The following is a 20,754-nucleotide window of genomic DNA, read 5'->3' as shown; positions in this document are numbered from 1 at the left end:
TGTGTACCCAGATCACCTCCAGCCCATTGTCACCACAGATACCACAGCGGCGGCATCCTAATACACATGACTGTAGATGTAAGAATTCTTTGGAAAACAGACCCCACACAGGATTGCTGGGCCATGAGATATTTTAAGTTTAATTTGCCAAGTATTGCCAAATTGCTCTAAAAGAGTGCCTGCACTTGTCCATACTTCCATCAGCAGTACCCATTTGCCTGTATGCTTACCAAACTTGACATTAGCCATCATTCTAATTTTTACTAGTCTAATGGGTATAAACAAATATATCTTTTGTTTAATTTGCACTTTCTGGTTATTAATAAGTTTGAGACTCTGATGCAGTTGTTTGCCATTTAGGTTTCACCTACTGTACATTCCACTTCATAGCTTCTGCTCCTTTCTCAGTGGTGGTTTCTTTTTCTTAGTGATTTACATAGATATAAATTCCCTGTTGATTTTAAGAAGCTCAAATATCTATTCCCATTCTATCATCTGTCTACTAATTTTGTCAGTGAATTTATTGTTTATCAACTTTCTTGTTTTTCTTTCACATTTAGGTTTTCAGCCAACCAAGAATCCACCTTAGTGGATTTTTTTTCCCCTCCATAAAATGAACTAGTACCATTCACTGAAAAATCCTGAGGCCTTTGATTTGTGTAGTGCCACCTTTATGTAGATTGAGTTTCTGTGTCTGAGCTCTTTTTTCCTTCATCATTCTCTTTGTTCTTGAGCCAGTACCATACTCTTTTTATTACTCTGAATGTGCAGTTTGTCTTAATATCTGATAGGAAAATGGCTTCCTTTTTCACATTTTTTTAAAGATGAGTTAGCTTTCTGAGGACTTTTATTTTCCCATATGACCTTTAGAGCAAATTTCTTGTTTCTAAAAAAAAAATTTAACTGGAGTTTTAATTGCATTTGCATTGAGTTATACCTTAATTTGGAGTGAATTGACAGCATGTACTGTGTCTCCATTTGTTCTTTGCCCTTCTGTGCTTTTTCTCCCCCCACCCATCGAGACCTTGGGTCTTCCTGGTTTATTCCTAGATACTTTATATTTCAAAAATTTTATAAAGCTGTTGTGAACGATATCTAGTTTTTATTACATTCTAAAAGTAAACTTTATTTTGAGATAATTGTAGATACACGTGCAGTTGTAAGAAACAATAACGAAGAAATAACATGGACCCTTTACCCAGTTTCCCCCAATGGTAACATCTTACAAAACCGCAGTGCAATATCACAACCAGAAAACTGACATTAAAATAGTAAAGAGATAGAGAATATTTCCATCATCACGTGCCTCCCTCCTGTTGCCCTTTCGTAGCTACGCTTACTTCCCTCCCGCTCTACTCCCTAACCCTTGGCAACCGCTAATCTATTTCCCGTTACTATAGTGTCACTTCAACAGTGTTATATACACTGAGTCATACAGTACAGAAAACTTTGGACTTAGCTTTTTTCACCCACCATAAGTCTCTGGAGAGTCATCTAGGTTGTTTTGTGTATTAGCAGTTATTCCTTTCTATTGCTCAGCAGTATTCCATGGTGTGGATGTACACAGCTTGTTTAACCATTCACCTTTAATCTTTTTTTCCCTCCACCTTGTTCATCAGAAGAAACAGTAATTTATCCTTTCAAGTAAGGGCATTTTTAAAAAAACAAAACTGAACCTGCCTATTCATTCTAGGAAATAATGCTAGTAATTCATCTATGTGATAAACATTGGAATTTTTAAACAATATGAACAAAAAAGATTATTCTTATAAGTATAAAAAATTTAAGGAACTTTGAATTTATTAACAAACTGACAAATATTTTCTATTTCTGATTCTGATGTTCCAATTTCCAAATGATTTACTTTTTTATGAGTAAGAGTTTAAATTCTAGATTTTCAATTTGTAATAATGTTTTCTTTTACTTCTCTTTTACAGCAATTTGAGGTTTTTGATGATTGCTTTAGCATATGCCATACCACTTGGCGTATTTGCTGGCTGGTCTGGAGTTCTGGACTTAATTTTAACACCAGTGCATGTCAGCCAAGTAAGCATTTTATTTCTTTATATCTTGTAGGTATTTTTAGTTCACTAAAATTATAAATATTGTCTACTTGTTCTTATTTTAGCTTCAAGGCCTAGGTAGAATGTTATCCTGTATCATTGCTGTGAAAGGAAGATCCTTATGAAATAGTTATGAACAATATTGGTTTTCTTCCTGGATTTTATTAACCACCATGAATTTCACATAGATTTGGGGATGATTTGTGATGCTAATAAACAGAAAAATAAGGAAGGAAAAGCTTAGAATCCTTGATTCTTGGTTTATAAAGAAGAAGATCCCATCATTAGATATATGGCTATTCATATATCTAATCCCTCACCTTTTCTTCACTCTCAGTGTCTATTTTCCTTAAAAATAACCATTTCATCTATAAGCTTGATGACATCCATTCCTTCTTGCTTCCGAATAGCATGGTAGAAGCCGTAGAGAGGTTTAGAAGGTCAAATGGAAGAAAGCCAGCACACTGATGCAATATTCCATTGTACGAATAAACAACAATTTGTCCCATCTGCTTTTTTTTGGTGAACATTTGGGCTGTCATAAACAGTGCTGTGTGGATATTCTCATATATGTTTCTTGATGCACCTCTGTATACATTTCTGTTGGATATTTATCTAGGAATGGAATTGCTAGTTGTAGGGTATGCCTGCTTTGATAGATGATGCCAAACTTCCCCAAAGTAGTTGTATTAGTTTATAGTCCTACCAGCAGTACATGAAATTTCTCCTTGTTGCACATCATTACCAGCACTTGGCAATGTTAATCTTTTAAAATTTAGACATGCTGATGACTGTGCAGTTGTATGCCATTGTAGTGACTTACATCTTTTTAAGTGACATCCTTTTCTGTGACACACCTGTTCAAGTTTCTTGCCCAATACTGGGCTGCCTTTTCCTTCCTGATTTGTAAAGAAGAGAGCTATGTGAAAGGGGGCGCCCCAGCAAGTCTTGGCTGAGGAATGGGCTGCATGCGTACAGGGCAAAGCTACCAGAGACTTATTAGGGAGACTGTTGTGATGTGGAAAGCAGAACAAATATAGTAGAGGGCAGGCAGTGCAGGGCCCTTGATGTTCTGGCCCAGCCAGAGTGGTGAGACCTCATTAACTCCTTGTTAATATCTTAGGTTTCTGCTAAGACACCAGAAAAGACAAACTTTAGAGTCAAGGACCATACCCTAGATAGAGTAAGGCTTATTCTACTTAGACCCACCGTAAACAAAGCCCAAAACCAAGCCCTGATAAAAATCTGCAGAGGAAATGATTTGGAGATTGAGTCCTGCCAGGTGAAAGGAACTTGGGAAACAACTTGATTTCTAATCGTCTTCCCTAATACAGCACGAAATCGAGCTTACACAAGCCACTAATAGAATGGCCTACTAACACAAAAACCAACTATTTTAGAGAAAGACAAAATAATTCAGAACCTCTGTATTGTATCATACACAACATATAGTATATAATTTTTTAAAAATTAGACATACATTGTGGGGGCGGGGAGCAAAGGGGAAGCTGTGGTGAAGTGAGAGAGTAGCACAGACATGTATACACTACCAACTGTAAAAGAGATTACTAGTGGGAAGTTGCTGTATAACAAAGGGAGATCAACTCGATGATGGGTGATGTCTTAGAGGACCGGGACGGGGAAGGTGGGGGGGAGCCACGGGAGGGCTGGGATATGGGGATCTGTGCCAGTACAGCTGATTCACTTTGGTGTACCTCATAAGCTGGTACAAGAGTGTAAAGCAATTATATTCCAATAAAGAGCTTTAAAAAAAATTAGACGTACAAAGATATGGTTCATATTTAAAAAAACAAAAACAAAAAGAAAAATAGTAGTCATAGAAACCAATTTGGAGATAGTCAAGATGTTGGATTTAACAGAGACTATAATGCAAAAGAGAAAATGAGAGATTTCTTTCCTTGCTTCAAGTTCATAAATATATTCCCCTATGTTATTTTGCAGAACCCTGTTATCCAGTAATGTAGCCACTAGTCACATGTCACTATTTCATTTAAAGTTTAAATTAGTTGAAATTAAAATTAAAAATTCACTTCCTCAATGGCACCGGACACTTCAGGCGCTCAGTAGCCACTTGCAACCTCTGGGTACGATATGGGATAGTGTGGACATAGAACATTTCTGTCATCACAGGAAGTTCTGTTGAACAGTGCTGTTCTAGAAACTTTATTGTTATTCCTGTCACATTTAAACCTAGAATTGAATTTTGTGCTTGTTATAAGGTAGGGGTTAGGCTTCTTTTTTCCCATATAGTTCTCCATTAACCTAATATCAATCTTTGAAAAGATCATTCTTTTCCCATTGCTTTCTAGTGTCTTATTTGTCATAACGAAGTGCCCTTATGTGCATGGATGTTTCTAAATTATTTTTTTCCTGTAGTCTATTTGTCTATCTCTGTGCCAGTACCAAGCTGTCTGAAGTGTTCTAGTGTTATAATAAGTTTTGGTGTCTAGTAGAATAAATACTCCCCTTATTGGGATTTTGATTAGAATTTTATGAATCTATAGATCAGTTCGAGAATTAACTTTTTTGTCATAGTCTTCCAAACCATGGTCATTATATCTCTCTTCATTTACTTAGGTCCTAATGTCTTTCTAAATCTCTATTCTGCAAAAACAGCTTCTATATATTTGTTAGATTTGTTCCCAGGTATTTGATGCTTTCTGAAACTATTGTAATTGGTAACTTTAAAAATCTTACTTTCTGTTGGCTGGCATGTAGAAGTATAGCTGGTTTTTGAAAGTGATTTAAATACAGCTTGTATACAACAACCTTATTAAACTCATTTATTTATCCATAGATACTCTGGCCTCTCTGCATACATCTCTTATCATTTGTAATTAACGACAGATGGAGAAAAATACATCTAATATAATCATTGAGGTGATCATATGGTTTTTCTCTTTTAAACTGCTAATGTAAATTACATTTGTTGATATAAAATGTTAAACTACCTGTACTAAATCCATTTTGCCAGGGATTTATTACACTCTTTATATATCACTGAATTCAGTTTGCTTACATTTTGTATAGGATTTTTTGCAGTTATGTTCACGAATGAGATTAGTCTATAATTTTTTTTATCTTGTCCTGCTGTTTCAGCAAGGTTTTGCTAGTCTCAGAAAACAACATCTGAAATGTGTCCTCTTCTTTTTCTGTTATTGGAATAATTTATGTAAGTTTGCTGGTTTGGGGCTTTTGTTTTCCCTGAATATTTGGTAGAATTCACTGATCGAAGCCATCTAGTTTTCTTTGGGAAAAGATTTTGAATATGGATTCAGTTGTTATAAAATTATTCAGATTTTCTACTTATTATTGTGTCAATTTGAGAAGTCGTACTTTTCTAGAATTTGTTCACTTCATCTCAGTTTTCAAATTTATGGTAATAAGTTCTTCATTGTATGATTTTATTAGGTCTCCAAGATAAGTCATTGTATCATTTGAGATATTGATTTTCTGTATCTTCTCTCTCATTTTTTTCCTTGAATAATTTCACCAGTAGCTCTTTAATGAATGCTTATTTTTTATTTCATCAATTGCTGATTTTATCTTCATTTTTTTCTATTCTCTTTTCTTGAGCGAAGTCATTTTGCTCTCATATTTCTAACTTTTTAATATGAATGCTTGCATCCTTGATGTTTAGCTTTTCTTCCCTAATACATGCATTTTTAAGGCTGTATATCTCCTTTTAAACACAGCTTTAGTTGCAGTCCATGCATTTTGGATTTTCATTATTATTCAATTTAAGATATTTTCTAGTTTCCTGAGTGTTTTCTTTGAGCCATGGGTTATTTAGAAGGATATTTCTATATGTATACATATATCCTCATATCTCCTCCCCCTTGAGCCTCCCTCCCTCCCCCACCCCTTTAGGTCATCACAAAGGACCGAGCTTATCTCCCTGTGTATGCAGCAGCTTCCCACTAGCTATCTGTTTTACTTTTGGTGGTGTATATATGTCAATGCTACTTTCTCACTACGTCCCAGTTTCGCCTTCCACCCCTGTGTCCTCTGGTCCATTCTCTACATCTGCATCTTTATTCCTGCTCTGCCACTCTGTTCATCAGTACCATTTTTTAAGATTCCATATATTTGAGTTAGCGTACGGTACTTGTTTTTCTCTTTCTGACTTACTTCACTCTGTATGACAGTCTCTAGGTCCATCCACCTCACTACAAATAACTCAGTTTCATTCAGAAGGATGTTTCTTAATCTACAAACTGTGGAAGATTCTCTAGTTCATTTTTTTAAAAAACTCCTAACTAAATTTCATAAATGTGATCATAAGGATATACTGTGATTTCAATATTTTCAAATTTGTTGACCCAATTTTTGTTGAACTATTTCCTGTAATTCTTGAGTGCAGTGTTTTACATACATCAACTACATCAACTCTGTTAATTGTGTGTATTCACGTCTTCTGTATCTTACTCATTTTTCTCTGCTTGTTTCATCAGTTACTGAGAGAGGTGTATTAAGATCCTACACAGTTATTATAAATTTGTCTTTCTCCCTTTTATTTCTATCAATATTTTCTTTATATAGTCTAAGACTATGTAATTAGGTGCCCATAAATCTAGAATTGTATCTGACTAGTGAATTGAACCTTTTATTCATTTTTTTCTAGTGATACTTATTTGCCTTAAAGCCTATTAGTTACACCAGCTTTCTCTTGGTTTGTGTTTGCATAGTATATCTTTTTGCAATTTTTTTTTAGGTACACCTCTTGTAAGTAGCACATCATTTTTTTCTTTAATTCAGTTTGATAATCTTTGTGTTTTAATTGGAGTGTTTAGTCCATTTGCAGTTAATGTAATTATTGATACATTTGAGTCTACTCTACCACCTGACTATTGGTTTTCATTTTTTTTCCAGTTGGATCTATCCTTTTTCTCTTCTTTCTTACCTTCTTCTGGATTAAGTATTTTTTACTACTCTGTTTTCCCCCTTTATTAGCTTGGTAGTTGTAGGCTTTTTTACTATTTAGTGGTTACCCTTGAAAGTACAGAATATACACTTCACTTGCTAACATCTACTATAAATTAGAACTTTTACCTCATCAAAGACTAAGGTCCTTAGAACCCTTTCACTCCTTTTATGCCTCTACCATACTTTGTGCTGTTATTGTCATATATTTTAAACTGCCTAAGACATTACTGTTGTTTTGCACAGTGTTCATTTAGATTCACTTTCATATTTCCTTTTGCTGCTCTTCATTCTTTCCTTAATCTTCAGTCTTCTGCCTGCGATCATTTTTCTTCTGTTTAAAGAGCACCCTTTAGCGTGTGTGTGTGTGTGTGTGTGTGTGTGTGTGTGTGTGTGTGTGTTGTGCAGGTCTGCTTACAACAAATTCTCTTGTGGTTTGTTTTTCATTTTGGTCTGAAAATGTCTTCATTTGGTCTTCATTTTTGAAGATTATTTTTATTGGATATAGAATCCTTGGTTAGCAGTTAATTTCTTTTATTTATTTGAAAATACTGCATCTTCTCCTGGCCTCCATCGATTCAACCAAGAAGCCAGCTGTCAAATTTAAAAGCTTGCCGCATTTAAGATTTTCTCTTTGTCTTTGGTTTCAGCAGTTTAACTAGGTGGCAAGTTTTTTAAATTTTATGCTGAATGGATAAAGAAGATGTGGTATCTATATACAATGGGATATTACTCAGCCATAAGAGAGAATGAAATTCTGCCATTTGCAGCAACATGGATAGACCTAGAGAATACTATGGTTAGTGAAATAAGTCAGACAGAGAAAGACAAATACTGTCTGATATCGCTTATATGTGGAATCTAAAAAATAATACGAATAAATGTATGTGCAAAACAGAAACAGACTCACAGATATGGAAAACAAGCTAGTGGTTACCGAAAGGAAGAGGGAAGAAGGGAGAGGCAAATTAGGGGTATGGGACTAAGAAATACAAACTACTTGTATAAGATAGATAAGCAACAAGGATATATTTTGTAGCACAGGGAATTAGACCCATTATTTTGTAATAACTTTTAGTAGAATATAATCTGTAAAAATACTGAAACACTATGCTGTATGCCTGAAACTCATAATCTTGTAAATCAACTATACTTCAATTTAAAAAATAAAAATAAATTAAAAGTAATTCAAAATGAAATAAATAAATAAATGTATCCTGCTTGCGGTATGTAGGACTTCTTGATGTCTCTCATCAGTTTCAGAAAATTCTTAGCCAGTATCTCTTCAAAGCTCAAGCTCCGTTTTCTCTATTCTCTCTCCTTCAGTAACTCTAGCCACACATGTTATACTTTCACACTGTCTTTCCTATGTCTCTTACTCTCTGTTCTGAATTTTCTGTCCTTTTGCCTTTCTCTGCCTCATACTGGATATTTTACCTAGCCTTTCATCCAACTCACTATTTCAGTTTTCAGCTCTAATATGCTGTTAAACTCATCTATGAGTTATTAATTTCAATTATTATTTTCTTAAGTTATGAAATTTTTATTAGACGCTTTTTCATAGTTTCCAAATTTCTGTAGAAATGCTTGATCTTGTCTTTTTTATTTTTGAACTATTAAAAATAATTATTTAGAGTCTGTATCTCCTCATCCCTTTATCTGGATCCCTTGTGGGTCTCTTTATGTTTGTGACATTCATTCATGTTTTTTATTTCCTTATGTGTTCAGTTATTTTTGACCAAGTGCTCAACATAGTATATGAAATGTTGTAGAGATAATTTAAGCTTCAAATGATGTTCTTTTCCTCTAGAAAGAACTTATGTTTTTTCTTAGGAGTCTAGGGATCACCTAATCCAGTTTCAAGAATTGAGATCATTTAAAGCTGGCTTTCAATCCCTCAGAATATACAGTTCCCTTCCTTCCTTCCTTCCTTCCTTCCTTTCTTTTCCATTTCTAATTTACACTGATCTTAGGTATAACCCTCAGAGTCCCCAGCTAAAGTCTGGGGTTTTCTATAAGGCCAGCCACCTTAGAGCAGGCCTTGAATTCATATTTTTTTCCTCCTAGATCCATGAGGCTTAGTAACTTTTTAGCGCCTTAGCTACTTTTTCTGAAATCAGCAGACACATCCCTAAGGAAAAGTGTCCCCAAATATCAGACTCGCTCCTCTGGGCTTCCTTCTCATCCTGTATCATGGTTCCAGAATTCTGGATTAACTTCTTGGCTCTCTGATGCCTTCAGATAGATTTCCTACTCCAGATTTTCTGCTTCTCAACCAGAACATTAATCCAAATTACCTAGTACGCCTTTACTATAAGAAGAAGGTCTTCCTTTAGTTCCCTAACCTGTTTTTCTAGATGGCAGATATTCTAAGCATGCTCACTTCCAAGAAAGAAAAATGTAACACCCATTTAGATGATGCTGATTTTGCAGATATTATGATTCATGTTATAAACTCTGAGAAGCCCTTCCAAGGATCTCTCTCTGTACAGACTCTGAGCGGTACAGAGATGATGAATCACACCAGGTATTAAATAAACTTAAAATTAAATAAAAGCAGAGCTTCTGGGTTGGTGGACACATGGAGGTGCTGCCCCCCCCCCCAATTAATTAATTAAATTCAAGCACAGAAAAAATTTAGTTAATTATTGGGTAGAATATTATTAACTAAGGCAAATGTCATGAACAGAGGAAGCAGAAAAGCACAAAATGGCCTGAAAGGACCAGGGTCAGTACAGTCAGGTACACAGTGGTTCTTCACCTGATACAGGACCCCGCTGGGACCTAGGGGATAGATGGGGATGTTGGCGGGGGCGGCTTATCGTGTTAATGGGCCTTAATCCATAGTATTAATGGATACTAAGTGCAAGGAGGGGGCAGTGCTGAGAACAGAGAATTCTCTTCCCCACACACCAGTTATATGAAAAAAAAGTGTAGAGATAATTTAAGCTTCTGGTGTTATCTTTCTCTAGAGAGCATTTACCTTTGCTTTTGGCACCAGACACTGGTAGAGCAAGATTTGTGTGAAGTTATTGTATAACTTAGACTAAGAATCCCAGAGTTTTGAGACTTAAGAAGAAATTTGTTTCTCATTCACGGAGACTTAAGAAGAAATTTGTTTCTCATGTCTGTAGCAATCTAGGACAGTTTGCATAATAATCTAGGACAGTTGTTCACAGTTAGGACCACTCTTTTCCTCACACTGATTTAGAGACCGAGGTTGCTTCCACTTTGCAGCTCTTCTGTCTCTTCTGTCATTATATGCACGGGTGACGCTGGATGACCACCCAGACTCCAGCTGGCAGAAAGGGAAAGAAAACATGGAGGCGGCATACAGCTGTCTTCCACATTCTAGCCTAGAGATGGCGCACCTCACCTTTTCCACTTTGATGAGAACTTAGTCACGTGGTCACATATAGCTGAATAGGGCCTCGGACATGTCATCTAGCTAAGTGCCCTGGTAGAATAAGGTATAACAGATTTGGTGGACAGCTAACAAGCTCTATCACAGCTGTAATGAAAAATATGACTAGAAAAATAATAAAAGGTAGAATTTAGTTTGGGCAGCTCTCAAGTGCCAGGTCAAATTTGGACTTTGCCCTGTAACCACAAGGAAAGCCAGTAACTGTTTCTGAGCAGGGAAGTGGAATGATTAGGATAATTATTCTGGCAATAGTGGGCAGGAAGATTGCTTTTACAGGAGTCCAGAAGTAAGAAGTAAGATAATAAGCAAGTGTGATGGCCGTGGGAAGGGGAAAGAGGAGAAAAAATGCATCTCTACTGTCAGGGACACTTAAGAGTGTCAGGTGTTGACAGCTAACAGGTATTGAGCACTTTGCATTTATTACCTTATTTAATTCTCAGAAACATTCTTATTATCTCCATTCTACTAAGGAGGAAACCGAGACTTGGGGTGTGAGCTGAGACAGAAGCCAAGTCATAGTAAGAGTTAAAGATACATGAGTGACTAAGAAATATAGGCAGCATTTGTAAATTGCTCTGAATAAGTTTGCCCATGAAGGTAGGAAAGAGACAAGACGTTCGATGATGGAGAAACATCATCAACTAACAGTAACAGCTCTAACCTTTATTGAGCACTTCCTGTAGATCGACTGCTGATCTAAGTTCTGTATGCAAATTACCTCATTTAGTCCATTTTATAGGTAAGGGCTAGAAATGTTTTCTTCAAGAGTGGAGCGAGCTATCCATTTGAAACCCAGCTCAAATTCTTTCTCTGTCTTGTCTCACCAGGTGCTCAACCTGTTCTTTCTCTTTCCCCCTCCTCCTCCCAGCTCTCTCTTTCCCCCACTCTTCTGTGTTCTCTTAATACATTTTTACTTGCACCAGACATTTTAGCGCTTAATTATCGCTTAGTAGTTTCCTGTATGTTGGCTGTATTTAAGCTTTTTAGGTCAGTGACCATCTTTTCTCCTTTTCCTGTTTTCTTAAGAGTTCTAGTACAGTATCTGGCATGTAGAACACATTTGAAAACTGTTTGTAACATTGATTATTTTGTTGATTTAAATATTCTAATACAAAGTTCATCAGTGATATATTTATTTAGATAAGTTTGTATGAATTAGTCACACATGAATCCTTTAATTTGATTCATTTTCTTCAATAGTGTATCTTAGATTTCCTGCCATTTAGCTATTAACACACTGATTATAGAGGATTTTTTCCCATACCTTCTAAAATATGATAATCTTGTCTTAAATGTGTCTGCCACTTTCTTAACAGGTAGACGCTGGTTGGATTGGATTTTGGTCCATAGTTGGAGGCTGTGTTGTTGGAATAGCAATGGCAAGGTGAGAATATTTTACGTTAAACATGTGAGTGGGTAGAACCAAAAAAAAGCCCAAAGGGAGACTCAGCTACCCTAGGTAAACATTAAAATTCAAGGAAAAGTAAAACAGGCAAAAGTCAGAAAGGGGCACTTGTTCAGGCTATAAGAAAATTCTCATGCAGTAGGTAGAATTTGCTGCTACAAGAAACCTTCTCAGGAGTAGTCCATCCTAAAATGTTTTTGGAGACTAAAGAGATGTATTTCCAGTGTCATTAAGCTGCCTCTCTTCATGTTATTAGAGAACAATATCTACAAATGGGACCCAAGGAAAGAGGAGACAGTAATAAAGGCAAATAGTTACCGAGATTAAAAAGAACTGAAAGGAATCATTCGTAAGAACATCTCTAGAACTTTCCATGGAAAGTCAGTATCCTGATTAGCAGATATATATTTCTGGTCTTTTTTGGCAGGTACAACCCTTTGGCTATCCAGTTTTGATGAAAAATGTCCATAATGACTTTGAATTTCACTAAACTCCCTCTGATCTTAACCCATTATGACAACACATTTTTAGAATAAGTCAGAAGAAGGAAAAGGTCTCATTTATTCTAAAAAAAGAAAAGAATGAAAATGTCACTCATGTAGGTGACTACCTGTAAAACTACTCTTAGTGTTTCCAGTGAGATAATATTCATTCACTTTCCAAATCATTTTACCCTGTTTAATCAAAAACAAAATTGAGCAGTCAACTTTAGTGGGAATGGAAGACTCTAATTACATATTTGGGGAGATCAAATAAGATATGTGAAGCACCTTGCTATCTAAATACTTAAAACAATTGACACAGGATAATATTATATCTAGACCTTACAGTTTACATAGTATTTCTGGGCTAATGGAAGAATAAATTGACACTGTTATTTCTAAATCACTTTATCTGAGGTTTTTATAAGTTAGAAAAATATAAGAATAAAATCGAAAAGCTAAAGAATAGGAGCATAGCTATTTGTAGGAAATCACTGCACTCATACTAGAATCCATTCACCTATCACACTGGACAAGAATAATATCTAATTTTTCTAACTAAATCTCCAAGTCAATGATAACGAGTCATCATTTACCAAAACCTTTTCTGAACACCACATAGGTCAAAGAGGGATATATTATGTATCAGAAATGACATCTCATATGCGCCTTTCTCTTTTTTTCCCTACAAACCCTTAGTTTTAACTATATGGAAATAGAACTAGAGGGAAAAATTAGAATGAGGACATTTCTGGTTTTAAATTGTTGAAATGGAAGTTCTAAAAAGTACTGCCCTTACGCTGGGATCTGAAATCAGTTGTAGGTATCTCCTAAACCTAAAATCAATTTTTAAATTAATTCAAAACAAACTTTTTGGGATCCCTAGAATAGAATCTCTTTGTAGACATGAATGCTTTGGGTGTTTATTTGTGATTATGTTATTAAAGGTTACTATTAAATGTACTACTTTGGTCTTAACAGTACACTTTGATGGTATTAGTCCATTTGAAAGGACTAGGTCTCCAAAATTGGTAGACCAGAGTAGTCAGTTTATTCTTGTGTGATCAGGCCTGGAAAACTTACTCACTGTTCAACTTCACTCAGCTCTGATTGTACCGGAAAACTGTTTTCTTCTCTCTTGTCTGCCCATCTGACAAGTAAGTTCATGAAGCGTAGCAAAATGTAAATCAGAAAAGTGGTGAGCATGGAATTAAAACACAGCATTTGGATTTTCTTGAGGGGGGTTTCCACCAACCTGTGGACCCTTTCTCAGAGTACCTAAGAATTTTCTGTTTGTGAACTTCCATAGTAGAGAACTAACCAAAGTCACCGGGCAAAGATGCATCCATCTTTCCCACCAAAAGGTGGCATCAGCTCTCATAGGACGTGGTTTCAGTCTAGATAACACTTTACAAACCTGGTTAACCACATCGCGTCAAGTAAGTGCAAAATGAAAGAGAGTATTGCAAATCATATAATTGCAGCAGAGATTAAAATCAATTTAAAAAACAAAGAGAAAACATGGTAAACGTTTTATTTGGGACGGGATTGGTTTCTCTCCAGTAGGAACACTTCTGACGGCCAGAGTAAGCTGTGTACAGGCACAGTCAGCAGTTCATCAGCAGGCGAGGGAAAACAGTTGGCAAATGGGAAGCGCTTTTGGTCATGACTAAATGATAAGTTTCATGGTAATTCACGACAAAGCAGGATTTTTGAGAACTTAAAATGCCGTGAGACATTATGCACAAATTTTGCAGAATAAATTCACAATTCTTGAGCCACGTTCTTGCTTTTACAAAGCTTACAGTTTGATAGGAAAGACAAACAGTAAATGCAGAAACAAGAGAAATTCCAATAGAGAGAAATGCTATGGAGAAAACAAAGAATGTGGAGGTGGGATGGGGAGGGCTTCCTCCACAAGCATGGACAGCCTTCCTGAACTGAGACCCGAATGACCTGAAGAATCATCAGGAGTAAGGCATGTGATGATCTGGGGGTACCAGCATTCCAGGACAGGTGCAAAAGCTACAGTTGCTGTGGGAAACAACCTTAGCACGTAGGAGAAACAGAAACAGGGCTGTGCAGCTGGAGAGTAGCTAAGGCAAAGGGAAAGTGGAGGCAGAGACCAGATCGTATAGAACCCCAAAGGCTCTGGTGTAAGCATTTGTACTTGTTATCCAAGTGAGTTTAAATTTTGGAAGAGCCACCTTCGCTAGTTTATGTCAACAAGTTAGCCTATTTTCTAAGACTGAGACAATATGTGCTCAATATAGGATGTTTGGGAATTATACAAAAATATATAAAGAAAGTAAAAGTGGCAGTTAAAAGACTCAGAATCCATCCCGTAAGTTTTAAATCCAGAACAGAGATCACATTTTATGTGTTTTGTAAGAGAAGAAAAAAAAAAAAGTTTATCACAAAGCAACATTTATCACACACATACAAACACATAAAATGTATCAGTTGAAAAAAAATCAAAAAACTTGCTTAAAAGATTGAATTGAAATTTTTTCAAGAAATTATTTTGTAATGAAAGTGTGTCATTGATGTAAATGGTATTTTAAAAATCCAGCTAGGATTAATGGAACATTGTTTCTTTTCAGGTTTGCAGATTTTATCAGGGGTATGCTGAAACTAATTCTTCTCCTGCTGTTTTCTGGGGCTACGCTGTCATCCACGTGGTTCACCCTGACCTGTTTGAACAGCATCACACACCTGCCTTTAACCACAGGTGAATACAGACTGTTTTGAACTTTGAATAAAAAGTATATATACACCGAGAGTAGGACCTTTTCCATAAGTAATTTTTAAATATACAAAAAGGTCTCCCTTGTCCAGCCATCAGACCATCATCCCATCTAAAAAGAGCTCAAGAAGTAACTAAAAATATTTCCATTGGTATTTTGCATATGGAAATATATAATCTTTAGCCTAAGCTTATATAGCATGGAAAAGCTTATATTCTTGTAAAAAATCATATCAGAGCATAATACAAGGATTTTTATCTTATTTATAGCCATTATGTCATTATTAAACAGGAAGGAACATGAACAAAGGCAAAAAGCTGTGATGTTTCAAGTACATGCCAGTAAAATTCTTTGAATGAGCACCTATAGGTTTATTTTATATTTAGCTTTTAAAAAATGTTTTTATTCAATTTATTTAAACTAATAACAAAAACAAAAAGCAAACAGTTCACCATTTCTCTCACCCCCCCCCCCCCCCCCCCCCACTTCTTAAAACCACCAGTCTGTTCTGTTTCTATGAGCTTGATTTTTTGGTTTTTTTGTTGCTGTTGTTTTTGATACCACATGTAAGAGAGATTACACAATATTTGTCTTTCTCTGTCTGACTTACTTCACTTAGCATAATATCCTCGAGATCTAAATATGTCACAAATGGCGAGATTTCATTCTTTATGGCTGAGTAATATTCTATTGCATATATATATTCCACAATTTCTTTATCCATTCACCCATTGATGGACACTTAGGTTGTTTCCATATCTTGGCTATTGTAAATAATGCTGCAGTGAACATGGTGGGGGGGGGGTGTGGATATCTTTTTTGTGATGCTGAGTTCAATTCCCTCAGATAAGAAATGGGATTGCTGGATCATATGGTAGCCCTATTTTCACTTTTCTGAGGAACCTGCGTACTGTTTTCCCTAGTGGCTGTACCACTTTACATCCCCATCAACAGCGCACCAGGGTTCCCTTTTCTCCACATCCTTGCCAACACTTGGTATTTCTTATTTTATTGATCATAGCCATTCTGACAGGTGTGAGGTGATAGCTCGTTGTGATTTTGATTTGTGTTTCCATGCTGATTAATGGTATGGAGCTCCTTTTATGTGTCTGTTGGCCATCTATATGTCTTCTTTACAAAAATGAGTATTCAGATCTTCTGCCCAGTTTTTCATTGTGTTGTTTGCTTTTTGGTGCTGAATTGTATGAATTCTTTGTATGTTTTGGATATTATCCCCTTATCAGATATATGGTTTGCAATTATTTTCTCCCGTTCAGTATGTCGCCTTTTCATTTGTTGATGGTTTCCTTTGCTGTGCAGAAGCTTTTTAGTTTGTTGTAGTCTCGCTTGTTCATTTTCACTTTTGTTCTTTTGCTTTTGGTGTCAGATCCAAAAAAATCATTGCCAAGACCTATGTCAAGGAACTTACTGCCTATATTTTATTCTAGGAGTTTTATGGTTTCAGGTCTTACATTCAAGTCTCTGATTCATTTTGGGTTAATTTTTGCATATGGGATAGTGGCCCAATTTCATTCTTTTGCATGTGGTTGTCCAGTTTTCCTAACATCATTTATTGAAGAGGCTGTCCTTTCCCCATTGCATAGTCCTGTCTTTTTTGTTGTAAATTAATTGACCCTAAGTGTGTAAGTTTATTTCTGGGTTCTCTGTTCTGTCGCATTGATCTGTGTCTCTCTTTTTATGCCAATACTATGCTATTTTAATTACTGTAGCTTTGTAATATAATTTGAAATCAAGGCATGTGATGCCTCCAGCTTTGTTCTTCTTTCTCAAGGCTGCTTTAGTTATCTCGGGTCTTTTGTGGTTCCACACAAATTTTAGGATTGTTTGTTCTATTTCTGTGACAAATACCATTGGAATTTTGATAGGGCTTGCCTTGAATCTGTAGGTTGCTTTGGGTAGTGTGGACATTTTAACAGTAGTCATTCTTCCAGTCTGTGAGCACAGAATATCTTTCCATTTATTTATGTCTTCAGTTTCTTTAATTAATGTCTTATAGTTTTCAATACACAGATCTTTCACCTCCTTGGTTAAATTTATTCCTAGGTATTTTATTCTTTTGATATAATTGTAAATGGGATTTTTTTTCTTCATTTCTCTTTCGGATAGTTCATTACTAGTGTAGAGAAATGCAAGATTTTTGTGTTGATTTTGTAGCCTCAAATTTTACTGAGTTTATTAGTTCTAACAGTTTTTGATGGAGTTTTTAGGATTTTCTATGTATAATATCATGTCATCTGCAAATAGTGTCAGTTCTGCTTCTTCCTTCCCACTTTGGATGCCTTTTTTTCCCTTGCCCAATTAATTGTTATTAATATCATTTGGGGGTCTGTATTAGTCTTTCTGTGGCTGCTGTTAATAACTTACCACAAACATAGTGGCTTAAAAAAACACAAATTTATTATCTTGTATTTCTGTAAGTTAGAAGTCCAACTTGAGTCTCACTAGGCTAAAATCAAAACGTGGGCCGACTCTAGGGAAGAATTAGTCTCCTTGCCTTCTTTAACGTCTAGCAGCCGCCCACATGCCTTGGCTCGTAGCTCTCTTCCTTCATCTGGAAAGCTGGCAACAGCAGATCAAGTCCTTCTCATACTGCATCATCTGTTCCTTCCTGCCAAGGTCACGTCTTCCTCTGAACTTCATATTCTGCCTCCCTCTTCCACTTTTAAGGATCCTTGTGATAACATTTGGTCTTCCTAGATAATCCAGGATAATCTCCCAATTTTAAAGTCAGCTGATTAGCAACCTTAATTCCATCTGCAGCCTTAATCCTTTTTGCCATGTGTGGTAACATATTCACAGTTTCCAGGAATTCACACATGAATATCTTTTGGGGAAAGGAGGGGACTTTTTTCTTGCCTGCCACAGGATCTTTTTAAAATTACCATGACAGATTATTTCATAAACCAAGAGGGCTCTGTTGTTGCTTCTTTCCTTCAACAAAAGATTGTTTAAGATGCATGGGGCTTTTTTCGTTTGTTTGTTTGTTTGTTTGTTTTTTGGCACACAGGCTTAGTTGCTCTGCGGCATTTGGGATCTTCCTGGAGCAGGCATCGAACCTGTGCCCTTGCTTTGGCAGGTGGATCCTTAACCACTGCACCACCTAGGAAGCCCCAAGATGCATGTTTTTTATTCCATTTGCACATAATATTCAGCCACCTTTTGAATTATATGTTTAATTGTAGGATTATTTGTTGTAACAAGCAATTCTATGGGTAGGAATATAGGAGAGTCTGAGAGTGGCTCTATGGGGGCCTGTTACCCGCTGGCATGGACATTCTGTGAGATTCCATAAGAGGCGGATTCCTTTTGGCTGCATGTAATTAAGGAATATTACATATCCCAAGTTGGGTTTACATGCTCTGTAATAAAAGGACTAGCATTTTGCACATCAGAGGCATGAAATCTTTCAAAGACAGATGTTTATTTGGGAATGATTGTAGTGATAATAGGGCAGTGGGATAAGGTTACCCAGGGTTACCAAACTCACTAAGCCAGCTGCCCTGCAGTGCAACAGCAAACTCACAAGGACAACATGGGTTATTTTAAATTTCTGAGAGAAACACAGGGATATTCCACGTGTGTCAGACACTGTAAACCTTTAATTCAGGTGAGCTCCCAGTTTCATATTTAGATCTTGCTGCATTCTCTTTGATGATGTCATATCTTTATGAAGTTAAGTTTTCTGCAGTTGCTGTAATAAAAAGCAATACCACACAGAAATAAATGTGGAACAGGAAATGAGGGTGGTAGTGTTGTTCTGATTACAGGATTTGAGAAGTCATGTAATGCTTGTCAGATGCACACATCCCAATAGTATGTAATTGTGGTTATTTAAGAATGAAAAAAAAATCTGTTTCTTTCAATATATGAGTATTTTTTTAAATGACCATTAAATTTTTAGTATGTATATGTGTGTGTGTGTGTATTTATTAAATTGTTTGGACCTAACCATGTAACTAACAGAATTATTAGCTATTTCCTCTGGCCCTGAGGCACCACTGAAAAATTACTGAGATACAAAGGGTGCTGTGAAGGAAGGTTTGGAAACCTCTGCTCTGTACTGTCCTCCTAGGATTCCCTCTTTTCAGTGTTTATTGCTTTGCATATAAATCCCACTGGCCAGAGAAATCTTTTTTTGGATACTTCGCACTTTTAATATACTAACATTCCTTCATTAGAGTTTTCAGCAATTTTGGCAAGTATTCTGAGCCAGAATTTTTTTTTTTATTCTGGTATAGTTTCAAATTTAGCAGTTGTACAACATTCTGGTGGAACAGTTTTAGTTTACAACTCTTCTTGTTCATGGCATTACACTCCAGTTTTTTTTGTGATACTGTATGTCAAGTGTGCATCTGTTAAATTTCACAAGAACGTGGTTGTAAGTACAGGATGAACAGATTTGTTCCCTTGAATCAAGTGTAGAATATTCGTTATAACATAGTACATTCATTAAATTTCGTATATTTTCTATTTAACCTGATAAAATTAACAGTTTTATCTCTGGATGGCAATATTATAAATTTAGTTTCTTATCTGCTTTTTGGTCTGGATTTGTAACAATGAGCTTGTTTTACTTTTATAATCAGAAAACATATATGTATTTGAAAACTATGTATCTTTTAAAATCTTTAAAGAAAATTGATGTAATTGACCCCAGTCAAGACTGTTTTCCCATTCTGTCCTTAAAAATAATTATGTTGGACAGAAAGGAAAGCAGAATTCTAAATTAAATCAAGGCTCAAGAGGTTGAATTTGAGGTAGACGTCTTAACCACTGAATTTATAAATTCTACTGTTTTTAAATGTAAGTCGGTTTATTAATGTCATTTAGAAACTCCTGAAAGATGCATTTTTAACTTACAAATACACTGGGTTAAGGACTAGGTTTCTTCACATACCTTCTCTGAATCATCATAGTATTGTTTTTCTCTTTCCTGATACCACTTAATAGTTACTTGAGTATACGTCTTATCTTCCTACCAGTCAGAAAATCTGGAGCATGGACTTTTGCCTTATAAATTCTGACCCCAACTGCCGCCCCAGTACCTAGCATAAGCCCTGAGTCATGAATGAATGAGTGAATGAATGAGTGAAGTATATTTTGTCTCCATGTTGAGTCTCAGTAGATATGACTTATTGCCAATAATAGTCAGGAAGCTTGGCCACTCTGTTCATTTTAATGGAACAATGGAGAATCTGCATAAATCTATCACAGATACTCTTACTGCCTTTGTAAAAATCTGACCTAATTCCTTTTAAGTAAAAAAGGTTTCATGAAAGGGAACTTACTACAAAGTCTAATTATAGACATATCTAGACCTTTAGGCTGATATTTAAAGTCAGTAATGGCAAATTCATGTTTCTTTTTTTACCAGAGTCATTCTTTTTTTTTTTTAATCAAAATGTATTAATCAAGACCCTTTTGTTTTGATCTCTTAAAGTTTGGGTTTTTTTTTTTTTTAATCTTTATTGGGGTATAATTGCTTTACAGTATTGTGTCAGTTTCTGCTGTACAACAAAATGAATCAGCCACATGTATGCATATATCCCCATATCCCCTTCCCTCTTGAGCCTCCCTCCTAACCTCCCTATCCCACCCCTTTAAGTCTTGCACAAAGCATCAAGCTGATCTCCCTGTGCTCTGTAGTGGCTTCCCACTAGCCATCTAT

General features: G+C 35.9%; 1 protein-coding gene across 1 annotated transcript in view; it reads left to right on the top strand.

Annotated features, from left to right (window-relative positions):
- SLC49A4 (solute carrier family 49 member 4) overlaps positions 1 to 20,754 on the top strand; it is a 95,809-nt gene that overhangs the window by 45,880 nt on the left and 29,175 nt on the right. Inside the window, exons 5-7 of the mRNA XM_057697785.1 lie at positions 1,938 to 2,046; positions 11,748 to 11,815; positions 14,922 to 15,049. Coding sequence (XP_057553768.1) covers positions 1,938 to 2,046; positions 11,748 to 11,815; positions 14,922 to 15,049 — 305 coding nt within the window. The remainder of the gene's footprint in view (positions 1 to 1,937; positions 2,047 to 11,747; positions 11,816 to 14,921; positions 15,050 to 20,754) is intronic.

This window comes from Hippopotamus amphibius, chromosome 10 (assembly GCF_030028045.1).
Source record: "Hippopotamus amphibius kiboko isolate mHipAmp2 chromosome 10, mHipAmp2.hap2, whole genome shotgun sequence".
NCBI lineage: Eukaryota > Metazoa > Chordata > Mammalia > Artiodactyla > Hippopotamidae > Hippopotamus > Hippopotamus amphibius.
The sequence above is the reverse complement of the archived record's forward strand: the minus strand, read 5'-3'. Positions and strand labels throughout refer to the sequence as shown.